Source organism: Chionomys nivalis, chromosome 20 (genome assembly GCF_950005125.1).
Source record: "Chionomys nivalis chromosome 20, mChiNiv1.1, whole genome shotgun sequence".
NCBI classification, from domain to species: domain Eukaryota; kingdom Metazoa; phylum Chordata; class Mammalia; order Rodentia; family Cricetidae; genus Chionomys; species Chionomys nivalis.
Window position 1 is genome coordinate 42,833,008 of NC_080105.1, and position 20,603 is coordinate 42,853,610.

Sequence of the window (20,603 nt, forward strand, 5' to 3'; positions counted from 1 at the left end):
ATTTATTTACATGTGGATTTATGAATCTAATTAATCAAGGAACCACATATGAGAGACATTTATTTGAGACTGGATTAATTCATTTAGCATGATTTCCTTGCTAACAATTTAATGTCGTCAGAGCTAAACAAAACTCCATGTCTGTGAACCACGTTTCCTTTCTCCATCCGTCTGCTGCTGGACAACTGGTTGATTCCATAACAGTTCCTGTGAACGGTTCTGCAATAAGCATCAGTGTGCAAGTTTCTGAGAGGCATTGATCTGCAGCATCTTATGCAAATACCCGGAAGTGGTATAACTCTGTTGTGCGATAGATACATTCTTAGCGTCCTTAGGCACCTCCACACTGATTTCCATCGTGAGTAGACTAATTTACATGCCTACCAGGGTTCCGTCATGACCATAACCTCATCATCATTTGGTGTCTTCATAATGACTGCCATCCCGAATGGAGACGGGATTTCAGGGCTTTCATTTATCTCTCTCTGATGACTAATGGGGTTGAGCATGTTTTCATACATTTCAACAGCCATTTGTGTTTCATCTTTTAGGGCTTGTCTGTTTAGATCATTGGCCCATTTATTATTTTGGTTTTTGATGTTAATATTTGCCGTTCTTTATATAGTCCAGATATATCAACACCCCTGCCTGAAGCATAGCCGACAACAGTCTCCTCCCATTCTGTAGGCTGTGTTGTCTCTGCTGATAGTTTCTTAGACTATGCAAAAGCTTTTTAATTCCATGAACTCCCATTTGTCATTTCTTGAGGGTATTTGCTGTTTCCAAAGGGGTATATTTAGAAAGTTCTTGCCTATTCCTATACCTTTTCCTCTAGGAGTTTTTTTTTTTTTTTTTTTTTTTTTTTTAAATTAAGGTCCTTGATCCACTGTGACCTGATTTTTGTGCACGGCAAGAGAGAGGGGTTTAACGCCATTCTTCTACAGGTTCCAGTGTATATTTTTAAATCTTTGTCAAAATGTATAGAAAGTCTTTCATTTCAATTAATTCTTTAAGATTTTAATTCAATGTATTTTGATTATATTTACTCTCCCGACGTCTTCTAGATCCATCTGTACCTTTCTACCCTACTTCATACTTCATGACTTCTTTTTTTTTTTTTTTAAATAATCCACCCAGTCCAATATGTGCTGCCCTTATACTTATTCCATGGTGTGGGGGCATCCACCGGAGTATGGCCCTACCTACCAAGGGTCATGCTCTTAAAGAAAACCGATTCTTCCTCTCCCAGGATCAACCATCGATATATCTTCAGCTAGGAGTGAGACTTCCTGACCACCGCTCCCTCCATGCTGAGATGTGTGTCTTGAGTTTGTACGAATTTGCATATGCTGTCACAATCTCTGTGAGGGGGAGTCCATGGTACCAACAAGTCAAAAAGCAGAGGTAACTCATTCTTACATTTAGCTTTTTTTTTTTTTTCTTTTTCGAGACAGGGTTTCTCTGTGGTTTTGGAGCCTGTCCTGGAACTAGCTCTTGTAGACCAGGCTGGTCTCGAACTCACAGAGATCCGCCTGCCTCTGCCTCCCGAGTGCTGGGATTAAAGGCGTGCGCCACCACCGCCCAGCTACATTTAGCTTTTGATAGCCAATGGGGTCTAGGTGGGGCATTGTCCTCATATTAAATGGTATCTCCATTTAAAAATACATATGCATGTCTATACATATATGTTTCTATAGTATTAGGTTTCTCTGACCTTTTCAAAGGTCTGAAGTGTTAGTTCTCCCTCCCCATAATCCTTCATTTGCCCTACAAGCCCACTTAATCCTCCTTGTTCCATTATTTCCCATCTCCCTTCACGTTACCTTCATTTTATATTCCTTCCCTTGAACCCATCACCTCAAGCCTCTTACCAGCTTTTTGGCCTCTATGGATATTCCAAAAATATCTAAAGATTCAGTGCTAGTATCCACAATTGTGAGAAAAAATGCTATGTTTGTCTTCTTGGTCTAGGTTATCTCACTAAGAATATTAATGCCTAGCTCTATCCATTTACCTGCAAATTTCATGTTAGTTTAGGTCATCTACTTTTCCATAAAGTTTTTATGTTCATTTGTCAGTTGCTATAAAAATACTTGATAGACTTTCTATTGATATTATGTTAAATCTCTATCAATTTTAGAACCGACAAAAATATTAAGAAAATCCTTGGACATGATTTATCTGTCCATTGATTTAGCTCCTCCTCGGCTTTTCTGAATGGTATTTTTCACTTCTGGAGTGTGTTACTTCTAACTGGCCAAACAACTCTAATTAGTTCATATTTTACGGTACTGTAATAGTATTTTTTAACAACTTATTTTTCTATCTATTACTAGAATATGGAGAAATCATTTTATCAACTTTGTATACATTTTTACTCAATTTAATTTTCACAAATTAGTTCCGCCATTTTTCTTGCACATAACCCTTATTTACTATCCTACATTATATCTTAGGGTAGTCACTAAGTATTCTGCTATAGAACACTATAAACTAGGTGTTTCTAACAATTCTTGAGTCTGGATAGTACAAGATCAAAGAGCTAGAAATTTCCATGTTCAGTGAGATCCTATCTCTGCTGCAGGCATCTGGGTTCTGACTCAGATCTGACCCCCTGCTCAAACCCCTTCCTGTAGAAAAGTACCATAAAAATTTCCCAGTCTCGGTAATTCCAAGGTCAAGGTCAAGAAGCCCCCTCCCCACTGCGCTAACTGCTGCTTCTTACTTCTGTTAAACAGCTTGCTTGCTCTACTTCTGCTTGCAACTGACAACCAGGATATGATTTTCGCCTTTTAAAGCTCCCTGCAGAAAGCACTCAGGACCGCTCTGTGAGAACTGTTTCTCTGCAGGCAATTGCCAACCATATTAATAAGCACTACCAAATTAGTAACCCTATTTTGTTGAGTGGTCCTTCTGGTTTTCACCCCACAATATCAACCTCATTGTTATTCAAAGTCTTCACATAAGTTGAGCGGTCCTCACCTGAGACCTGAGACTCTGACAAGCTGAGCATCCCTCAAGTGAGACCTGAGGATCTGAAATCCGAAATGCTCCAAAGTCTGCAACTTTTGGAGCAGCAAATTTACATTCAACACTTTCTAATTTTAGAACATTTCAGGTTTGGGATTTGAGGATTAGAAATGTTCAAATGGTAAAGGTTGTGCAAATAATTTATAAATTGAAACACTTCGATATCTGAAATTCTCCTGATCCCAAGCATTAAGGATTAGAAAAATTAAATGACATTAGTCAGCGTGAGTATACGTCAGAAAGAACAAGATCAATAAGGAGACAGAGGTAGCTAAATGCATACGCAAGGTGAGTTTCCTAAGGGCAGGCTGTGGGATTGAGAGAAGGGGGCTGGCACAACTCACAAGGTCCTTAACAACAGAATCGAGGGCGGGATTACAGGATTGCTTGTGCAGATGGAAAGCAGACCTCTTAAGTTTCTGATCTGGGAACCTTCTCCCTTCTTCTGCAGCCCCGTGTATCAATGCCCAGAACCTGTAGCAAAAGCCTTCTTCATTAGAAACAAGGAGGACTGAAGAGCTTCAGAAGGTCCTGAATTGTAACCATGCCAGTGTCCCCAAAGACTAAAATGATTTTCTGACTTCTTGTATGGCACACCACTCTGCTAGGAATGGAGAATGGTGGCAGGTAGCAGCCACAGACAGAAGATCCACACCACACAGAGAGGCAGAGACAGTACACACACACACACACACACACACACACACACACATACACACACTTGCACTAACTCACCTGCTCCTGTAGCCTGCTGTTTTCCCATACCCTGTGGCACACCATACACTCAAACGTATCAATGTAGTTGTCCTGGTTGATATCTTGCACTCCCCACTTCCGTTCCCGGAGAGCTGTCAGAAGTCGCTGGTTAGAGATCTCGCCCTTCACTTTCCACTCTACATAGGCCTCATACGATCGGTCATCATAATCCAGCTGCCTAATGAAATCTGCCAGCTCTCTAGGGTGAGAAAATTCTGAAACAAGAATGGCACTTCTGTTACTTGGCAGCCAGTCTGCAATGGTGGGGGATCCATAATACACGGGCACAACCCCCAGTTTCAGCGGTCTCCAGAACTTCTCTGTGATGTAATCATCACAGACTGCATTCTCGAATGCCAGGATGAACTTATACTGGGCGATGATTCTGTAGAAGCCATCGGCGTCCATGGAGGCTGGGTTTTTCAGCTGCTGAGGAAGCTCTTTGTTCCGTAAACACTCACCGTAGGAATCGACTTCGATGTATGCCATCAGCTCCCGAACATAGCTGTCCCTGTCTGACGGTGGATCACAGTCGGACTGTACATACACCAGCGGAGCAAGTCTTTGCCTTAGGTTGTTTTTTGACTGCAAAGGAACTAGGTATCTGCGTGATGTCAGGACTTCCACATCCTCCAAGTACTGGGTGGTCAGCGGCAAGTGGGAATGCCTGCTGAAGGTAGCTGTGTGGTTGAATAAGGTGATGACCGGCTCGTGGAAGAGCTTATAGTTGTTTTTAGGGGACTCTTCATGGAAAAGGGCCCAGTCATGATGGGCTTTCCGAGGCAGAGGTAAGCTGTCTATGTTAAAGTCAGTACCTAGGAGAAAATAAAATATGAATGAATATATCCAAAAGAAGCATGAGACATCAGGGTATGAGCATACTCTAAAGGGATGTGATGCTATAAATAACGTGTATATGTCAGCACTCCTCCAAAGCACCTAGAAGTCAACGGTAAAGGATGCATCAAAAATGAATAAGGAAAGAATTGCCAAACCTAAGGATTGTCGTTTTCAGTCTTTAAAAAAGGTACGGGGGGGGGGGGGGGGCTGGAGAGATGGCTCAGAGGTTAAGAGCACTGACTGTTCTTCCAGAGGTCCTGAGTTCAATTCCCAGCAACCACATGGTGGCTCACAACCATCTATAATGAGATCTGGTGCCCTCTACTGGCCTATATATCCTATGTAGGCAGAATACTGTATACGTAATAAATAAATCTTTAAAAAAAAAAAAAAAAGGTACGGGGAAGGGCAGAGTGCCTGGGTAGATTTAAAAAGAGGCAGTATTCTATTGCCTTCTGCAAATGGCTCTTCATTCCAGAGGTGTCGTCTACAAGATAGCAAGGAAATAAAGGCATCAAGACAGACAGTTCCTTAAAAAGAGAAAAGCAAGAAAGGGAAGTCAAAATGGAGAAAAGCGACTGGGCTGGCAGACTGATTAATCAAGCTAGGTGGGGAGGAATCACGCGAGAGTAGCCTTAAGAAATAGGCAGGATGGATTTTTTTTTAATCCAAAATGATTGATTTCTACAGAGTGCAGTTGATCAATCTTAGTCAAAACAGTAGACAGGAGGCTTTTAAAGACAAAAGCACTGATAATAGCCCTATGTTACAGACTGCTGCAGGGGTAGGCATGAATTAACAAGTACATCAAAAAATAAAGAGGCATAACAGGCTTATAATTAGGAGTGATTCTGGCTTCCACAGGATTAATTGGAAAACCTCTGAAATACGATAATATGCAGATCGGCATGATGGATGTGGTCAGCAGTCGTTTCCTGACCATGGGGGTAGAGATCCGTTCAGGGAGAACTAATTTCTATGACTAAGGAAGAAAAATGAAGACTTCATCACAATATGAAATTTCTGGATGCTCCTGACAATGATGCTGTGAACACTGGCTTGAGGATGTTAAACATTAATGTACAGAAATAAAAAAAAAAACCAAAACACACACACACACACACATACCAGAAGAAGAAAACTCCATCGTCTGCCACCTACTGGGGGATTAAAATGTACCAAATAACTATGACAGTATAAAACAGCCTCTCTGGGTTATTTCGTGTTTGGTGAATATCGATACATTTATTAGTTCCTTTAAGCAGCTGCTGATGAACAGAACTCACACACTAAAATGCACTGTAAAGGGAATTGCAGTTTGGGATAAAGTTGATGCTGGCAAATTGTGCCAGGCTACTGATGACAGAGACCGAATTGCAATAGCAGTAAGAAGAGTGGCATGCTTTATGAGACATGTCTCTGAGCCTTCCTCCTTCTCAGGGCACGTGGGCATCTTTCACCATCCCCACACAAACTGGGAAAACAGACAGCAACTCGGATTATTGACCCTACTTGTTGACTGAGGTTTCTGCCCCACCTGGTCCTGCAGCCGTGAAGTTTCAAAGAATCACACAGAGGTCTACATTAATTATAAACTGATTGGCCCATTAGCTCAGGCTTCTTATTAGCTCTTATAACTTATATTAGCCCATTATTCTAGTCTGTGTTAGCCACGTGGCTCGGTACTTTTTTCGGCGAGACAGTCACATCTTGTTTGCCCGGTGTCTGTATCATGACTGCAGACTGCAGAAACTTCTTCCCAAAATTCTCCTGTTCTCATTGCCTCACCTCTACTTCCTGCCTGGATACCAGCCAATCAGCATTTTATTAAACAAGCTCAAGAAACAAATGTTTACAGGGTAAAACCATTGCCCCACAGGTCCTACTGCAATCACAAAGGTTGGCTCACTCATCTAGAACTAAAAAGGCAGATGAGGACCAGGAGTCAAGCTGGCCAATCTCGGGAAGCCAGAATAATGACTGTGGTGCTGATTCTAGAGAGTGAATGAATGAATGAGTGTGAATGAAGGGCTATGGGCACCCTCAAGTGCTCTGATTCTAGAGAGTGAATGAATGAATGAGTATGAATGAAGGGCTATGGGCACCCTCAAGTGCTCCCACAAAAATACAGCCTTAGTACCTCTAGTCAATACAGTTTGCTTTAAAGAAGGCACGGCTTAACCTAGAAGAGAGCCCAAAGCGTCTTCCAAACCTAACAATAAAATATTCCTACCGTGAAGCTGAACAGCCTGTGAAAACCCAGTCTACCAAAAATACTCAACAAGGAAAATTAAAACTTCCTGAGGAAAGCAGTGTAGAAGAAAGGGAAGCCTGATGTGTTGCTCAGCTAGTACATTTACTGGTGCTATTAAATCCTTTGCCTGTGAATTTTCTTGAGTTATCCACACAACTCCAGGGTTCTAAGATGTAACTAACATTTTGAAATAACATCAGGAAGAGGATCTTGTCTCGTGAAACTAAATTCTGAACAAAGGAACTAGCCACCTGCACCTCTATAGACACCCTTTCTCTCTACCAGTTGAGAAGGGGCTCTGACAGGGTCCTTGGCTCAGAGAGTCCTCCAACCAACTGCTGGGCCCATATTTCTCCTGCTCCTCCCACTCTCTCTCCAAGGGTCCCTCTGCCTGCCCCTTAATCAATTCACCATCACGCAGCCTCCCTCTCTCAATTACACACACTCATCAAGCATGCCTATTCCGCCCCAGACATGGACATTCCTCAAGCTCCTTATGGAGTCTGTGCTCAGGGCCAGTCAATAACTTTGCAATCCCTTTCGTAATAGGTGCAGGGACTAAGGCAAAAGAAAGATTGAGTCCCATACACCTCGTACCTAAGTATTTTAAAGGCTAGAGATCAATCTAACAGGCAATTCAGTGTTCTCTCCTTTTGCAAACATAACTTTATGATTACTAGTGTGCACACACATGCACTGTGTAAAGCAGTAAATGATATATATTTAAAACAAAGTTTTTTTTTTAAAGTATAGTAGTACATGCCCTTAATCCTAGCATACTGAAGGCTGAGGCAGGAAGAGCGAAAGTTCAAGGTCAGCCTAGGCTACACAGCAAGTGAAAATAGCTTGGGCTACACACGATGTGGCATGCCTTTAAAAAAAATAAAAAAGTGAGGCATCCCTGTTATCCTAGCATTCCAGAGAGCAGAGCAGAAGGACCACAAGTTCAAATTAGCCTGGGCTACAGAGTGAGATCCTGTCTCAAAAAATAAGTCAAAGATGATGACTCTCTTTAGAGGCTTGTTGGCATGAGGTGAAGAAAACACAAGGAGATTGTTCTAGTCAATATCATTAGATGTGACAGAATCCAGAGCCACCTAGGAGACAAACCTCTAGCTATGTCTATGAGGGAGTCTCTAGGCTGGGTTGACCAGGGTGGGATGATTGTGGGCAGCACCATCTCATGGACTGGAGTCTGACACAGGGAAGCTGAGTACCGAGATTCACCTCTCTGCCCTGACTGTGGATTCAGTGTGACCAGCTCTCCAGTTCCTGCCACTGACTTCACCACCACAGCAGTAGCCTTGAGATAGGAGCCAAGTTGCTCCTGTCAGAGTTTCTGTTCTAGCAATGAGGAAAGCAACTAACACACTGACTCCCCTTTCATTCACTTGGGGCTACCACAGTTGAAGAACCCGTCTTCTCTTTCTCCCACTGTCCAGACGACCCCAGAAGCACCTCAGCTTGTTGCCTCTGCGATTTCTCCCAAGCTTCTCTTTCACAGACAACCTCTGTCCTACATCCCTGCCAGTACCAATGGCTTAAGGTCTTCAAAGCAAAGAGTAGAAACAGAAAGGTGGGGTTCGGGGCTGGAGAGATGGCTCAGAGGTTAAGAGCATTGCCTACTCTTCCAAAGGTCCTGAGTTCAATTCCAGCAACCACATGGTGGCTCACAATTATCTGTAATGAGGTCTGGTGCCCTCTTCTGGCCAGCAGGCATACACACAGACAGAATATTATATACATAATAATTTTTTTTAAAAAAAAAAAAAAGAAAGGTGGGGTTCATATTTAGAATGCTTAGATCATCAAAGGTGTGAGCAAGACTTCTCCTGCCACTGGACCTGACCCACTCCATAAAAGAGCAACCTATGAATATGCCTATGTATATCTCAATCTACAGTGCCAGGTTTCATAGCACCAAAGTCTCCCTCCTCAACCAAACTCTAGTCAAACTTCCCGGAGAGCCTTTCACAACTAGATCCTATCCTCAGCCTGCGGAGTCTAGGTATTTCAAAGGATCCCACCATATCGATTGGACAAGAATCTCCTACCTGGGCACCCTAATTTCCTACACTTGATGTCTAAGGTCATTACCTGCCTTTGGTAAGAGCCTCCTCTTGATCTACTCTCTGCAATTTTCTTTCCTCTATCCCACCTTACTGGTTGACTATTAACCCCAGCTATCTCTCCTACATTCATAGTTGAATCGAGGTTCATAGTAAAGTATCTATCCCCTGCTGTAGTAAAGCAAATAAAATGTCTTTCTGTTTTTAACAAGTATTTAGTGCAGAACTTTTATGGCCCATAATTTGCTATCACCCTTTGGCTAACCACCAAGCCCTACGTACACCCTAACAGTACAGCCTGCCCTAGAGACTACAAACCAGGAGGCACGCCAGCGCAGGTTCTGGAAGGGGACTGACGTGAGGCCTCTGGGGCAGAGAATTCTCTAGTACTGTATCTTGAATGTGATGCTGTGCCAATACTCTGTATTATATGAGACTTCGTCCTGCAAACCTGCTCTCTCAGAATCCCTGGGCAACTGCCCTGCAATTAGATCTAGCCAACTAGAGCACGCTGGGTTGGAGAGTAAAAAGGAGCTTCCCTCAGTGGAGCCTCAAGAGGAGCAGCCAAGGCTGTCGCTTTGCAAGAAGCCACTGCCTGTGAGCTTCACCAGCACACAGTGGTTTGCCTGCTCCTTTCCGTAACTTACTCCTCCCCTCCTGTTGCCCTATCAGTCGGTGCTTCAAGCACCGTGCAACTGACCCTCTGCTAAAGGCGCACTGCTTGTCAAGCCTAGACTGACTTCCGCTTTCTTCTGCCAACAACTTACCCATAAATCTCCTCTTGTTCTTCTGTCCCCTCACTTTTCTGAAAATACTGTTTGTTTGTTTGTTTCGTTCTCATGTCTAACACCTTGTCAGCACCACTGGGCTTCCATTTCCCTGCCCAAGGGAAATGTCTACTTTCCCCGCCCAAGATTAACTTTCTAGTTTATTTCCCTTAGAACATCTGATAAAATATGAAAACATAAAAATGCATGCTTCCAGCTGGACAGTGGTGGCGCACGCCTTTAATCCCAGCACTCAGGAGGCAGAGGCAGGCGGATCTCTGTGAGTTCGAGACCAGCCTGGTCTACAAGAGCTAGTTCCAGGACAGGAACCAAAAGCTACGGAGAAACCCTGTCTCGAAAAATCAAAAAAAAAAAAAAATGCATGCTTCCTTTTTATATAAAAATAAAAAAGAAATGTTTTTAAGAAAGAACCATCAAATTACTTAAACCAAACCAAAAAAGCCCACATTTTTTTCATCCCTGTACTTCTTTATAATTCTCCTCTGGGATGCGAGTTAAATCGTACAGGACACTAAGATCCACGCAGCAACAGATTTTTAAAAATGCAAAGGGAAATTGTATCAGAGTAGATTCAGAAGGATGGTTCAGCAGGTGAAGGTGCTCGCTGCCAAGCTTAAGGACCTAAGTTTGATCCCCTAGTACTCTCTAGTGCAAAACAAGAACTGGCCCCATGAATTGTCATCTAATTTATGTGTTTGCCGTGGCATGAGCATGCCTTCCTTCCCTTGCACACAAGCATGCACGTGTGCATACACACACACACACTCACACGCATCAAACAGGAAATAAATGTAAAAGAAAAATTAAAGCCATGTTAACATCCTTCCATGAAACACATCCTTGTTACTCATATATGCAGTCAACATGCATGGAGACAGCAATACTGAGAGTGGTACAACCACCCCTAAAGAGCACAGATTTGCTACATCCTGCTAATTGGACGTTAAACTAAAACTCAGGAACTTCAAAGAGGAACAAAATGAGCCTCAGGGGATCTTATGATGATGATGTAAATGTTAAGCCATTAGCTGAAATTCAAACTGGAGTAGGATACATACACGCCGTCACTGCCAAAGAAAGAAAAGAATAATTATGTCTGACTAGCCCAAGACATTGGTGCTGAACTACTGACAAGTACACAGAAGACCTAGTAATCAAAAAATTAGGCTCAATTACTAGCTCAAGACAAACAAGTAAAGCCATCGTTGTAGTCTCTGGTTTAGCTAGGAATATAATCTGCATGCTGCTGCTGCTGATAATGATCTACCAAGCGTGGTGATTAGCCGTATAGGAGGTGGAATACAGGTAGACTGAGCATGAGCCCTAACAGGAACGAGTAAATGAATGAGCGCTCATCCAACAAGGCAAGGAGTCAGCGGACGATGCTTAATACTGAAAATCACGACAGGGTGCTAGACTGTCACACGCACTTATTTCAGAAACATGAAAACCTGGAAAGGGGAAACTGTTTTATAGTGAGAAGAGCTTTTCGCATAAATTGAAACAGTGCACAGCTGCGAACCTGGCATTATCTATGTAAACAGAGGGAGTATTTCTACCGTGGTGTACACAAGTCTTTCAATTCTCACATGGCATTACACCACTGTGTGTGATGCGGTCATGTCCATATTCTCCCAAGACCTCCAGCTTATGAGGACAGGTCAATAGTATGAAAGCAATCAAGAAAACACTTTTAGGCCCACTGAGTCCTAAGGCAATCGAAAGAGCAGTTATCTTCAACCACAAACAAAATTTCGGGGGCAGTATGTGTGTCCGTCACAGACTAAAGGTATACTTAAGTCAAAACCTAATGCTGAATCATTCTACAGTCTAGTCAAGGTAGCAATGGCACATTTTTTTTCAAAGCAAGTCTATCCAGCAGGTACAAATGGAAAGTATCAAGTCATTTTTCCCCACTCTTAACGTTATCTAGAAGCTAAGACTTACAAAAAATGAATTCATTCTCCAAACCTGTGGTTTAACTCCATTTAATCATGCTAGAGTCTCTCTCTATATTGAAGGGAGAGGCAATACAGAATAAAGCACTGTCCTCCCACATCCACCACATCAATATAATATCTATATAGTATCTCCAGCCAGCTTTTAATGGCATGCCTTCATCATTTAGGCAACAGACTCGATCAAGGATCTGAGGTCCACATTAAGAATCTTTAGTAATAACAAACTCCATGAATTTCATCTTAAAAATCCAGATCTAATGCTGTAGACAAGACTCAAGGCTCTGTCAGCAAAGAAAAAGCAAGGTGGTAAATGTTGATGCAAATCAACAGAAAATCTGTGTTTTCAAATAGATTTCTCTATTAACTGTTCCCATGAAATTTTTAGTACTAAAACATACATTACTACCATAAATTCTATTGAACTCAAATATGTAGTTTGTGTGTGTGTGTGTAAAAAGGAAGCAGAAGAAAAGGAAAAACAGCCCCACCCACGTTCCTCACTCAACATGGAAACTTGTGGGCTTTTCTCTATAACATGTGTTTTGTGTATGTCCAAGGGGAAGGACAGCATGTATGTATGTATGAGCAAGAGTGTAGCATGCACATATGTATGAGAAAGAGTGTCTGTAGAAATAAATGAAAGGATATTCTAAATTCACCAACAGGGTAGGTCACTATTGACAAGTCTGCATTCCCTCATTCTCTCTCTCTCTCTCTCTCTCTCTCTCTCTCTCTCTCTCTCTCTCTCTCTGTGTGTGTGTGTGTGTGTGTAATATTCCTTTTCACTGAGTCAATATGTGTCACTGTGGTTTGGGTTAACAAAGAAGCTGGACAGGTAGAGGTTAGGTGGGACCTGCAGAAAAATGAGAATGCAAAGAAGGAGAGGAGCCTCACAGTCTCAGGAGAGATGACACAGAGAGAAGGAGATTAACTTGTCACACTGAGAAAAGGTTTCAAGTCATCTGGCAGAGCATAGATATACAGGTCAATTTAAAATATAAGAGTTAGCAAATAAAAAGTCTGAGCTATTGGCGGAGCATTTATAATTAATAAGTCACTGAATGGTTATTTGGGAGTGGCTGCTGGGACATGGAGAAGCTCCACCTACATGTGTCTGCATGTAGTTTCTATATGAGTTCAGGCATGTCCATGGAAGTCAGAAGACAACATTGAATTTGGTCTTTCCCTTTCACCTTGTTTGAGACACGGTCTCTCTCGTTCACTACTTCATAAGTCACTAACTGGCCCGTGAACTACAGACAATTCTCCGGCCTCTGCCTCCCAATGCCCAGCTGGAGGCACACTGGGATTGCTGATGTGTATTGCAACCGCATCCATTCTTCCAGCAATCTGAATTCTGTGTAGCTTGCATAGCAAGCAGCACTTCACTTACACAGCCATCTTCCCAACTCTCAACAAGTCTCGAGAAAATCAATCTATAGTAATATATAATGTATAATTATATAATATAAATATTATATTACTACAATAATAATATATTTTATTACTCATATATAAATTTGAAATATGTATCCTAAACTTTATCCTGTAAAGACTATGACTCAAGGAAAGAATAGAACAGGCCCCCAAATGAGAAATGACAGTCCCTACCACCCTGATCATAATAGTAATACCTGACAGGCAAAGCTCCCTGTTTTCTGGCCCATCCACCACTGTCTCTGGATATGAGTGCAGCTCAGGTCTGCAGTTGGGCACAGAGGCAATCAACAAGCAAGCAGATACACAGAGGCACAAGCACAGCACACGGCAGCGAGAGGGAGCTCATTAGACAAAGTGTAGGCTTTGATGGCTACTCTTGAATAAGTGATGTCATAACGCATTCATCTGGTGCAGGTGCAGCCATCATTTTAACACATGGAAAGCCTCACCCACATGTAGAGAAATGACAGCGTTAAAAAAAAATGTTTCAATGAAACTGAACTCCTAAACAAAACAAGTCTGCTTGCTCTGAACTTCTGCTTACGTTAATAAATAAAAGTCCTTATTACTAAGCCACTTTGAGCCAGGCTTTTGACAGCTATAATCTAATACACCTGAATGACACTGGTATCAGAGTATGGTCTACTATATGGCGGGCTACACATGGGAGTTTAAGAGGCAGCGTAGATGGGGCCTTCTCCCGTTTTCTTTTTCTAGATAGTTTAAGTAGATTCTGACAGTAAGACTCTAGGAAGCAAATATTTCTCCAGGAAGAATTTTTCAAGTAGCCCAACTGCTGGATGTTCCTATTCACATGGCCTTTTGCAAGTATCGCGACAAAAGCACTTAACATATTCAACTATAATTGTATATGTACTTGACTGGCTCCCTATGGGTCAGGGAGCCCTTCAAAAACACAACACAGTGCCTGCCATCTAATAGGTATCCAAAGATACCCACAGGAAAAAAAAATAAATGTATTGTAAGCTCTTATTATGTAAACACTCAGGTCATAGCTTATTCTGTCAATTCTATGTCAAGAATAAGGAAGAAAAAGAGTCCAGCTATGGACTAAAAGCAAGTCTCCAACAAGGGGTATAGCTCAAACATGGATGCACTGGGAATTCTAAAAAAAAAAATTCTAAATATTGAAATATGGGACAGCTCTCCATGTAACTGTCATGTGAAGGCTCTCATCACACAAGAGCAAGTATTCCGGTTCACACTGCTAGCTGTTAGATTCTGGGGCCTGCGTTTCACCCAATGAGGTCAAAAGGCACATTTGGCCATAAAACAAGATAGTGAATTAGAAATTGGTGCAGCAATTTGCTGAGAAAAATCACTTGTCTTATGAAATCTTTATTGCCTTATTTTCTTGGGTAAGTTTTATTTTAATTTCTCATGGTAATATTTCATAGCAAATGAGTACGTTATAGTACCACCTTGTTAAAATAATACTATGCAATAAAATATAAGCAATAATTTGTAATAATATAAGCTATTCTTTGCACAAATTTATAAAGTCGGTATTTGAGAAAGAATTAAGGAGTTACAGGCATGGAAAATAGACTTTAAAAATGTTAGGCTCTCAATTTGAGCTTTAAAATGAAAGACCTTTCGGTTGGCTGTAACTTCTTGGTTATCCCATGTGACTGGACCCTACTTGCCCAAGTGTTTATCATCAGTAGTCAGCCATAGAGAAACACTAAGTTTCACTCTGAAATCCTGAAGTTATCACTGGCAAACAAATCAACAAGCCAAACATACTAAGTATGTCTGAGAAGCTTTATACAGGTCAGATGTATAAGTAAACAAGTCATATTTTGCTTCTAGTAAGAAAATTTATGATGCAGGCAGGGTGGTACACGTCTTTAATCCCAGCACTCAGGAGGCAGAGGCAGATGGATCTCTGTGAGTTTGAGACCAGCCTGGTCTACAAGAGCTAGTTCCAGGACAGGCACCAAAACTACAGAGAAACCTTGTCTGGAAGAAAAAAAGAAAGAAAGAAAGAAAGAAAGAGAGAGAGAGAGAGAGAGAGAGAGAGAGAGAGAGAGAGAGAGAGAGAGAAAATTTATGACTCAATGGTGCTTGAAATTTTTTACTACATATATCAAATGTTGAGATATATATAGATATAGATACCTAATAATTCAGATAGAGAACTAATAATACATACAAGCAAAGAACAACAAACAAGTTCATAGTAACTGTTACAGGTTGGATCTGAGGCACCCCTACAAAAACTTGTGTGTTAACAGCCTTGGTGACTGGTCTGCCTTCAGTCGTGGAACATTCCAGATCCAGGGCCTAGCAGAAGGCAGTTGGGACTTGAGTGGGAGTTCCCCTGGGGGATGATGGAAGCCTGGTCCTCCTCCCCTCTTTGTTTCCTGGCTGACATGAGGCCATCAGATTTGCTCTATCACAGGCTCCCCACCAACCTCCTATCTGGTGTCACTGCAAGTGACAAATGAGGCAAGGGCCATGCTCTGGAACTCTGAGGCATTTCCCTCTCTTGTGTCCCTCAGGTATTTCGTCAAAGGGGTGGAGATCTTCCTAACACAACACAACACAAGAAGGGATGATAGGCAGGGGAGTAGTAAATGTTTAAAACAAAGTACATGTACAATTGGAATCAACATAGCTTTAAAACAGCAAAGTTTGAAAAATACCTAAATATATATGTTCCTTTGTATATATGTATATATTTGTACACACACAAATATAGTATGTGTGAATCAGCTCAATAAAGTAGACAAAACTACAGGCCAAACAATTTTACATTAAAATTCTAGAAGAACAGCCTTTATTACGACTGAAATGTGGATTGTAAAAGATGAAATTTCATTGTTTCCTGGGAGACTTCTTTATGGTTTAAATTTTTCTACGGTGATATATTCGTGCACTATTTGTCTGATTTTTCAAAACCAGAAATTTATAGAGAAAGGCAAAGAAAAGCATAAGAAGGCCTCAGAAATTTAGTAAAGTATGGAAGGGCTCAGACACATTCCTAAAACTGCCACCTGGTCCCACTGCTCCTAAGAAATAGTGCCGCTGGCATCCTGCCTGCTTGTAAGAGCAGCACGGATCACAATTTGGATAGAAAATTATGTAGTACAGTAAGCAATGCAGTGGGTCTGTGTTGTCATTAAGCAACTGATAGTAATCTGCTCACAAACCCCAGTTAAGTGCTCTGTAGCTGGACTACCTGAAAGTGCCAAAGATGTTCTTGCCACCAGGATGAACCAGGAAGCTGTCTCTTAAAGAAGCCATGCATCTTCTTGTGGCCAGGAAACAAAGTCTGAAAGAAACGTGGTTACCAAGAAGCAGAAATTGACACTGGCTATTTTTTGTCTTGAAGCACATTTTAAGCTTCCTTTGGCTTTATGTGGATGCACACCGAAGATGGAATTTATAAAATAATCCCATACTAGCTCAGAAATGAGTTAAGTCAAGGGTTTCATCTACCTCAGAGAGCGAAAGCACAGATTATACTTGAACATCAGCAGGTGAGGCGTTCTGCTAATTCCCACCTAATGAATGATTCCGGAGGCAGATGAAGATCAACACCCAGCTGCTCAGAAGTCCTGCTAGGAAAATGCCCGACAATTCAGCCTAAAAACTGACTAGATTTAAAAAAATTAAGCTGACATCAAAATAATCAAACTGGAGCCTGTCAAACCAAGCACCTTACCTTGAAATAATAATACCTGGTAGTTTAAGGTATTAAGCTTAATGCTTCCGATTGGGTACTACTTTTCAGTATATTAAAAACCTAAATGAAGGTGATGTTCTTAAAATAGTATGGTGGAAGACAGAAAAGTAGTAAAACATAATGTGTACATAATCTTTAAAAAGAAACTAAGTTATAAAAAGAATTTTATAAACAACTTAACTAACTGAAATCAGGGGATGTTTTTGCCTCCAGCAAATACTCTACCTGGACCTGGCTTCCAAACGGAGCCTCTCCAAATGCCTATCTCTGTCCCCTACTGTAGCTTACAGTATGTCCTAAAAGAGGCTACAGTGGCCAATTAATTCCAATTTGCCCAGAAAGTCCTTTAACAAAGGGTCTCCCTGATTCTGGGCACGTTGAGATGGATCCATAATCCTATTTAAAACAAAACAAACCAAACCAACAAAAAGCCCTCCAATCGTATCAGCATGAGGAAAGGCATGCAACTATGTTCACCTATGCCTAACACTTCGCCATAAAAGTTTGCAATGTGGCCTAAAGATCAGAATTTAGTTCCTTGAATTAAAAAAGAGGACTGTTGAAAGCATGTTGTCCAAGAAGATGCCAAACGCAAGAGGCAAGAGGACAGAGTGTACAACCCAACTCACATGAAGTCTTCAAACTGACAAAAAATGAGACTCTGGTGACACAGAAATCAGGCCAGTGCCTGCCTGGTTCCTGGGAGGTAGCAGGAAGGAAGGTGACCTTACGTTCTGGAATTTGGAAATTTTCTGTCCTTTGTCTAAGGTCATGAGAAAAAGATGCATTTGTCCAGGATCACCAACCAGAAGCTTAAACCATCAACTTGCTCTTTAGATACTTTGAACTGAAGTAATACCTGCTCATACATGACTGAGTATCCTTTACAACAGCAGAGGTAAGGGATCATTCAGAGTGTTCCACTGCAGGTGACTGCATACGCTATATACATACAATGAGTATTAATTACTCAACCACATAAACATGTAACACATGTTAATAAGAAAGCTTTAAAAACTGAGGGTGGTAACGGGTGCTAGTAAAACCCTGCACTTTGGAGGCTGAAACAGGGAGAAGGCGAGTTCGAGGCCAGTCTGGGCTACAAAGCAAGACCCTGTATTAAAAACAAGTGGTTTAAAATAAAAACTAAACTAAAAGCAGAGCTGCCATTGGATCTAGCAGCTCCAACGCTGGGTGCAAATCCAGGGGAAGTGAAAAGAAAATCAGTACGCTGACGTGACATCTACACGCACATGTCTGTTGTCACACCATTCTCAATCACCAAGACGTGGACTCAACACGAGTGTCCATCAGTTGATGACTACAATGGAGTTTTGTCATCTGTAGCATGACAGGAACGAGAGCTGATTTTCCTACGTGGCATAAGCCACGCCCAGAAAGAGCTCATGGATATGCAGAAGCTAATCTTGTAGAGGTTTCAAGTAGCCTAGAGGCTACTGAAGGCTGGGGAGACTAAAGTGGGTGGTGAGGGAAATGGGAAGAGTTGATGGATGGGTACCAGGCCACAGAAGTAAGAAGCCTTACTATGCCACTGCACAGAAGGGGGCCATCATTAACAATACTTCTCTGTGTTTTAAGGAGCGAGGCAAGATTTTTAATTTTTATGGTTAATCATTTAGAAGTTACAAATGATACACCAGATATTTTTAAACAGACTTAAAGTCATTAGATTTAAACAAGCTAATCATAACATGTATGTATACATGTTCTGATACAGTATAACCTTGAATCCTGTTTACAGGCTCAGTGAGTGCCTACCTGTGTTTGAAAGACTCGTTATTTTACAAGGCTGACTTTGAACTCATAATACTCTTGCCTCAGTCTCCTAAGGGCTGAAATTATAGCTATCACACCTGACCCAACTTTTGTGCTTTTATATATCATCTTAAAAAATATTTGTAGGGGTGCTGGAGAGATGGCTCAGCACGTAAAAATATACATTGTTCTTTCAGAGGACCAGGTTCCATTCCCAGAACCCACAAAGTGTCTCACAACCACCTGCGATTTTAGTTCCAGGGGATCCAATGCCTCTTCTGATCTCCTCAGTTACCAGGCACATACATGATACACACACATGCATACAGGCAAAGCTTCATACACATAATATAAATAAAATCCAAACAAAGATTTAATAATGTTAATAACTGAGGAACAGCCTTCGTTCAGGAAATGGTCTGTGATCTGATTTCAATGCCTTAGCTGCTTACTTCAAAGAATGTTTACAAGTCAGTTAGGTAAAAGCCATAGACATTCTGAAAAGAAGGACAGATGTGCCAAGAGGGGACCAGGAAATACAGATAACCTTTGGTAAAAAAAGATGCAGCCATGGAACATTTGGGGTGTTCTAAAACATTAGTTTTAGAGTGTTAGCTTGTCCTGATCTGAGGAAACCATGATCCTAATGCACCTCAGAAGACTGGTATGCAGTGTCCACAGCTGGCATATGGGGTTGCAACTGATGGAATCCATCTTGTTTCTAAGTAGCCAGAGACAGACTGCAGCAACCCCAGGAGGGACGGTGCTGCCTGCCAGAGGTAATGGTAGATGGCAAAGGCAGCTCAACCCCTAAAATGACCCACAAGGACCCTTCTGTGAACTTGCATGGAAAATGTCTCAAGTACAACAGCCAGAAGTCTCTCACTTGATACATATTTGGCAAGGGATAAGGCCTGGGAGCATGTGGGTGTGTGCAAGCACATACATTTCTATGTGCCAGAAGTCTTGCCGGTTTCTGTTAGCCAACAAGGCAGCTCTTTGCACTGCACCAATTGAGCCAAGCATCTTCCTGGAATTATTTCCCGGCTGGGAAATGGCAACGTGGTTGGATGACCTCTTCCATCTAATGGTATGTAACAAAGTCTAGTACCCAGTGGAGATCCTGGCCCAGTAAAACATCAGAGCCAATTGGATCCTCTGCAACCTGAGCGTCAAACTGGCACTCAGGGGCCCAACACGGTGCAGTCTGCTCAAGTCAGATCCTTCAGGACGGCAGCCTGTTCCTGATGACCACCCCTAACAGTCACTGCGCTCAGGTTTCCTATCACATGCTGGTCCCCTCTGCCTAATAATGTGCAGTGGACAGCCATAGGTGTTATGGGCTGGGCTATTTAGATGCCAAATGGAGAAAATAAATCCTCCCCCAGTACCTCGTAGCTGGTGCTTGGGAAAATAATGGCACTATAGAGATATCGTTGGGAATTAGAGGATCAGAACGGGTGAATGACGTTATGAGAAAAATACCACATGCACTGATCCAAGGTGAGAAAATTAAGATAGAATAACAGGAAGTAGAAGGAACGGGAGACAGGGAGCGGCGAGGCAGTTTTCATCTACAGCACGGCTAGACCGGGGCCAAGGTCAGCTGCGGAATCACAGCTTTACAGTTTACGAACCTGCTCTCTGACAGATAGGGCAAAGAGGGTGTGCTGATTTCAATGTATTAAATGACTCTGTCCCAAAGGGGAAAACCTATAGTTAATAAGAAAATAAAAGACAGACATGGTTGCACACACCTATAATCTCAAAATGAACTCTATATGGCTGAATATTCATTTTGGATTTAACAGAGTTGTATGACACACTAAGAGGGTGTAATCTAGAACACCAACACAGGACCAGCTAGGCACCAACCACAGCGAGTGTCAACAGATGACATCAGTTCCACAGCCCAAACACTTGCAATGGCTGCTCATGTATCCAGTACTCAGATTTCTCAAGACAGATGAATTGGCC

General features: G+C 41.9%; 1 protein-coding gene across 1 annotated transcript in view; it reads right to left on the reverse strand.

The window, feature by feature from the left end:
• Nucleotides 1-20,603, reverse strand: part of Fut10 (fucosyltransferase 10) — a 59,567-nt gene that overhangs the window by 11,790 nt on the left and 27,174 nt on the right. Inside the window, exon 4 of the mRNA XM_057752716.1 lies at nt 3,766-4,601. Within this exon, the coding sequence (XP_057608699.1) occupies nt 3,766-4,601 (836 nt within the window). The remainder of the gene's footprint in view (nt 1-3,765; nt 4,602-20,603) is intronic.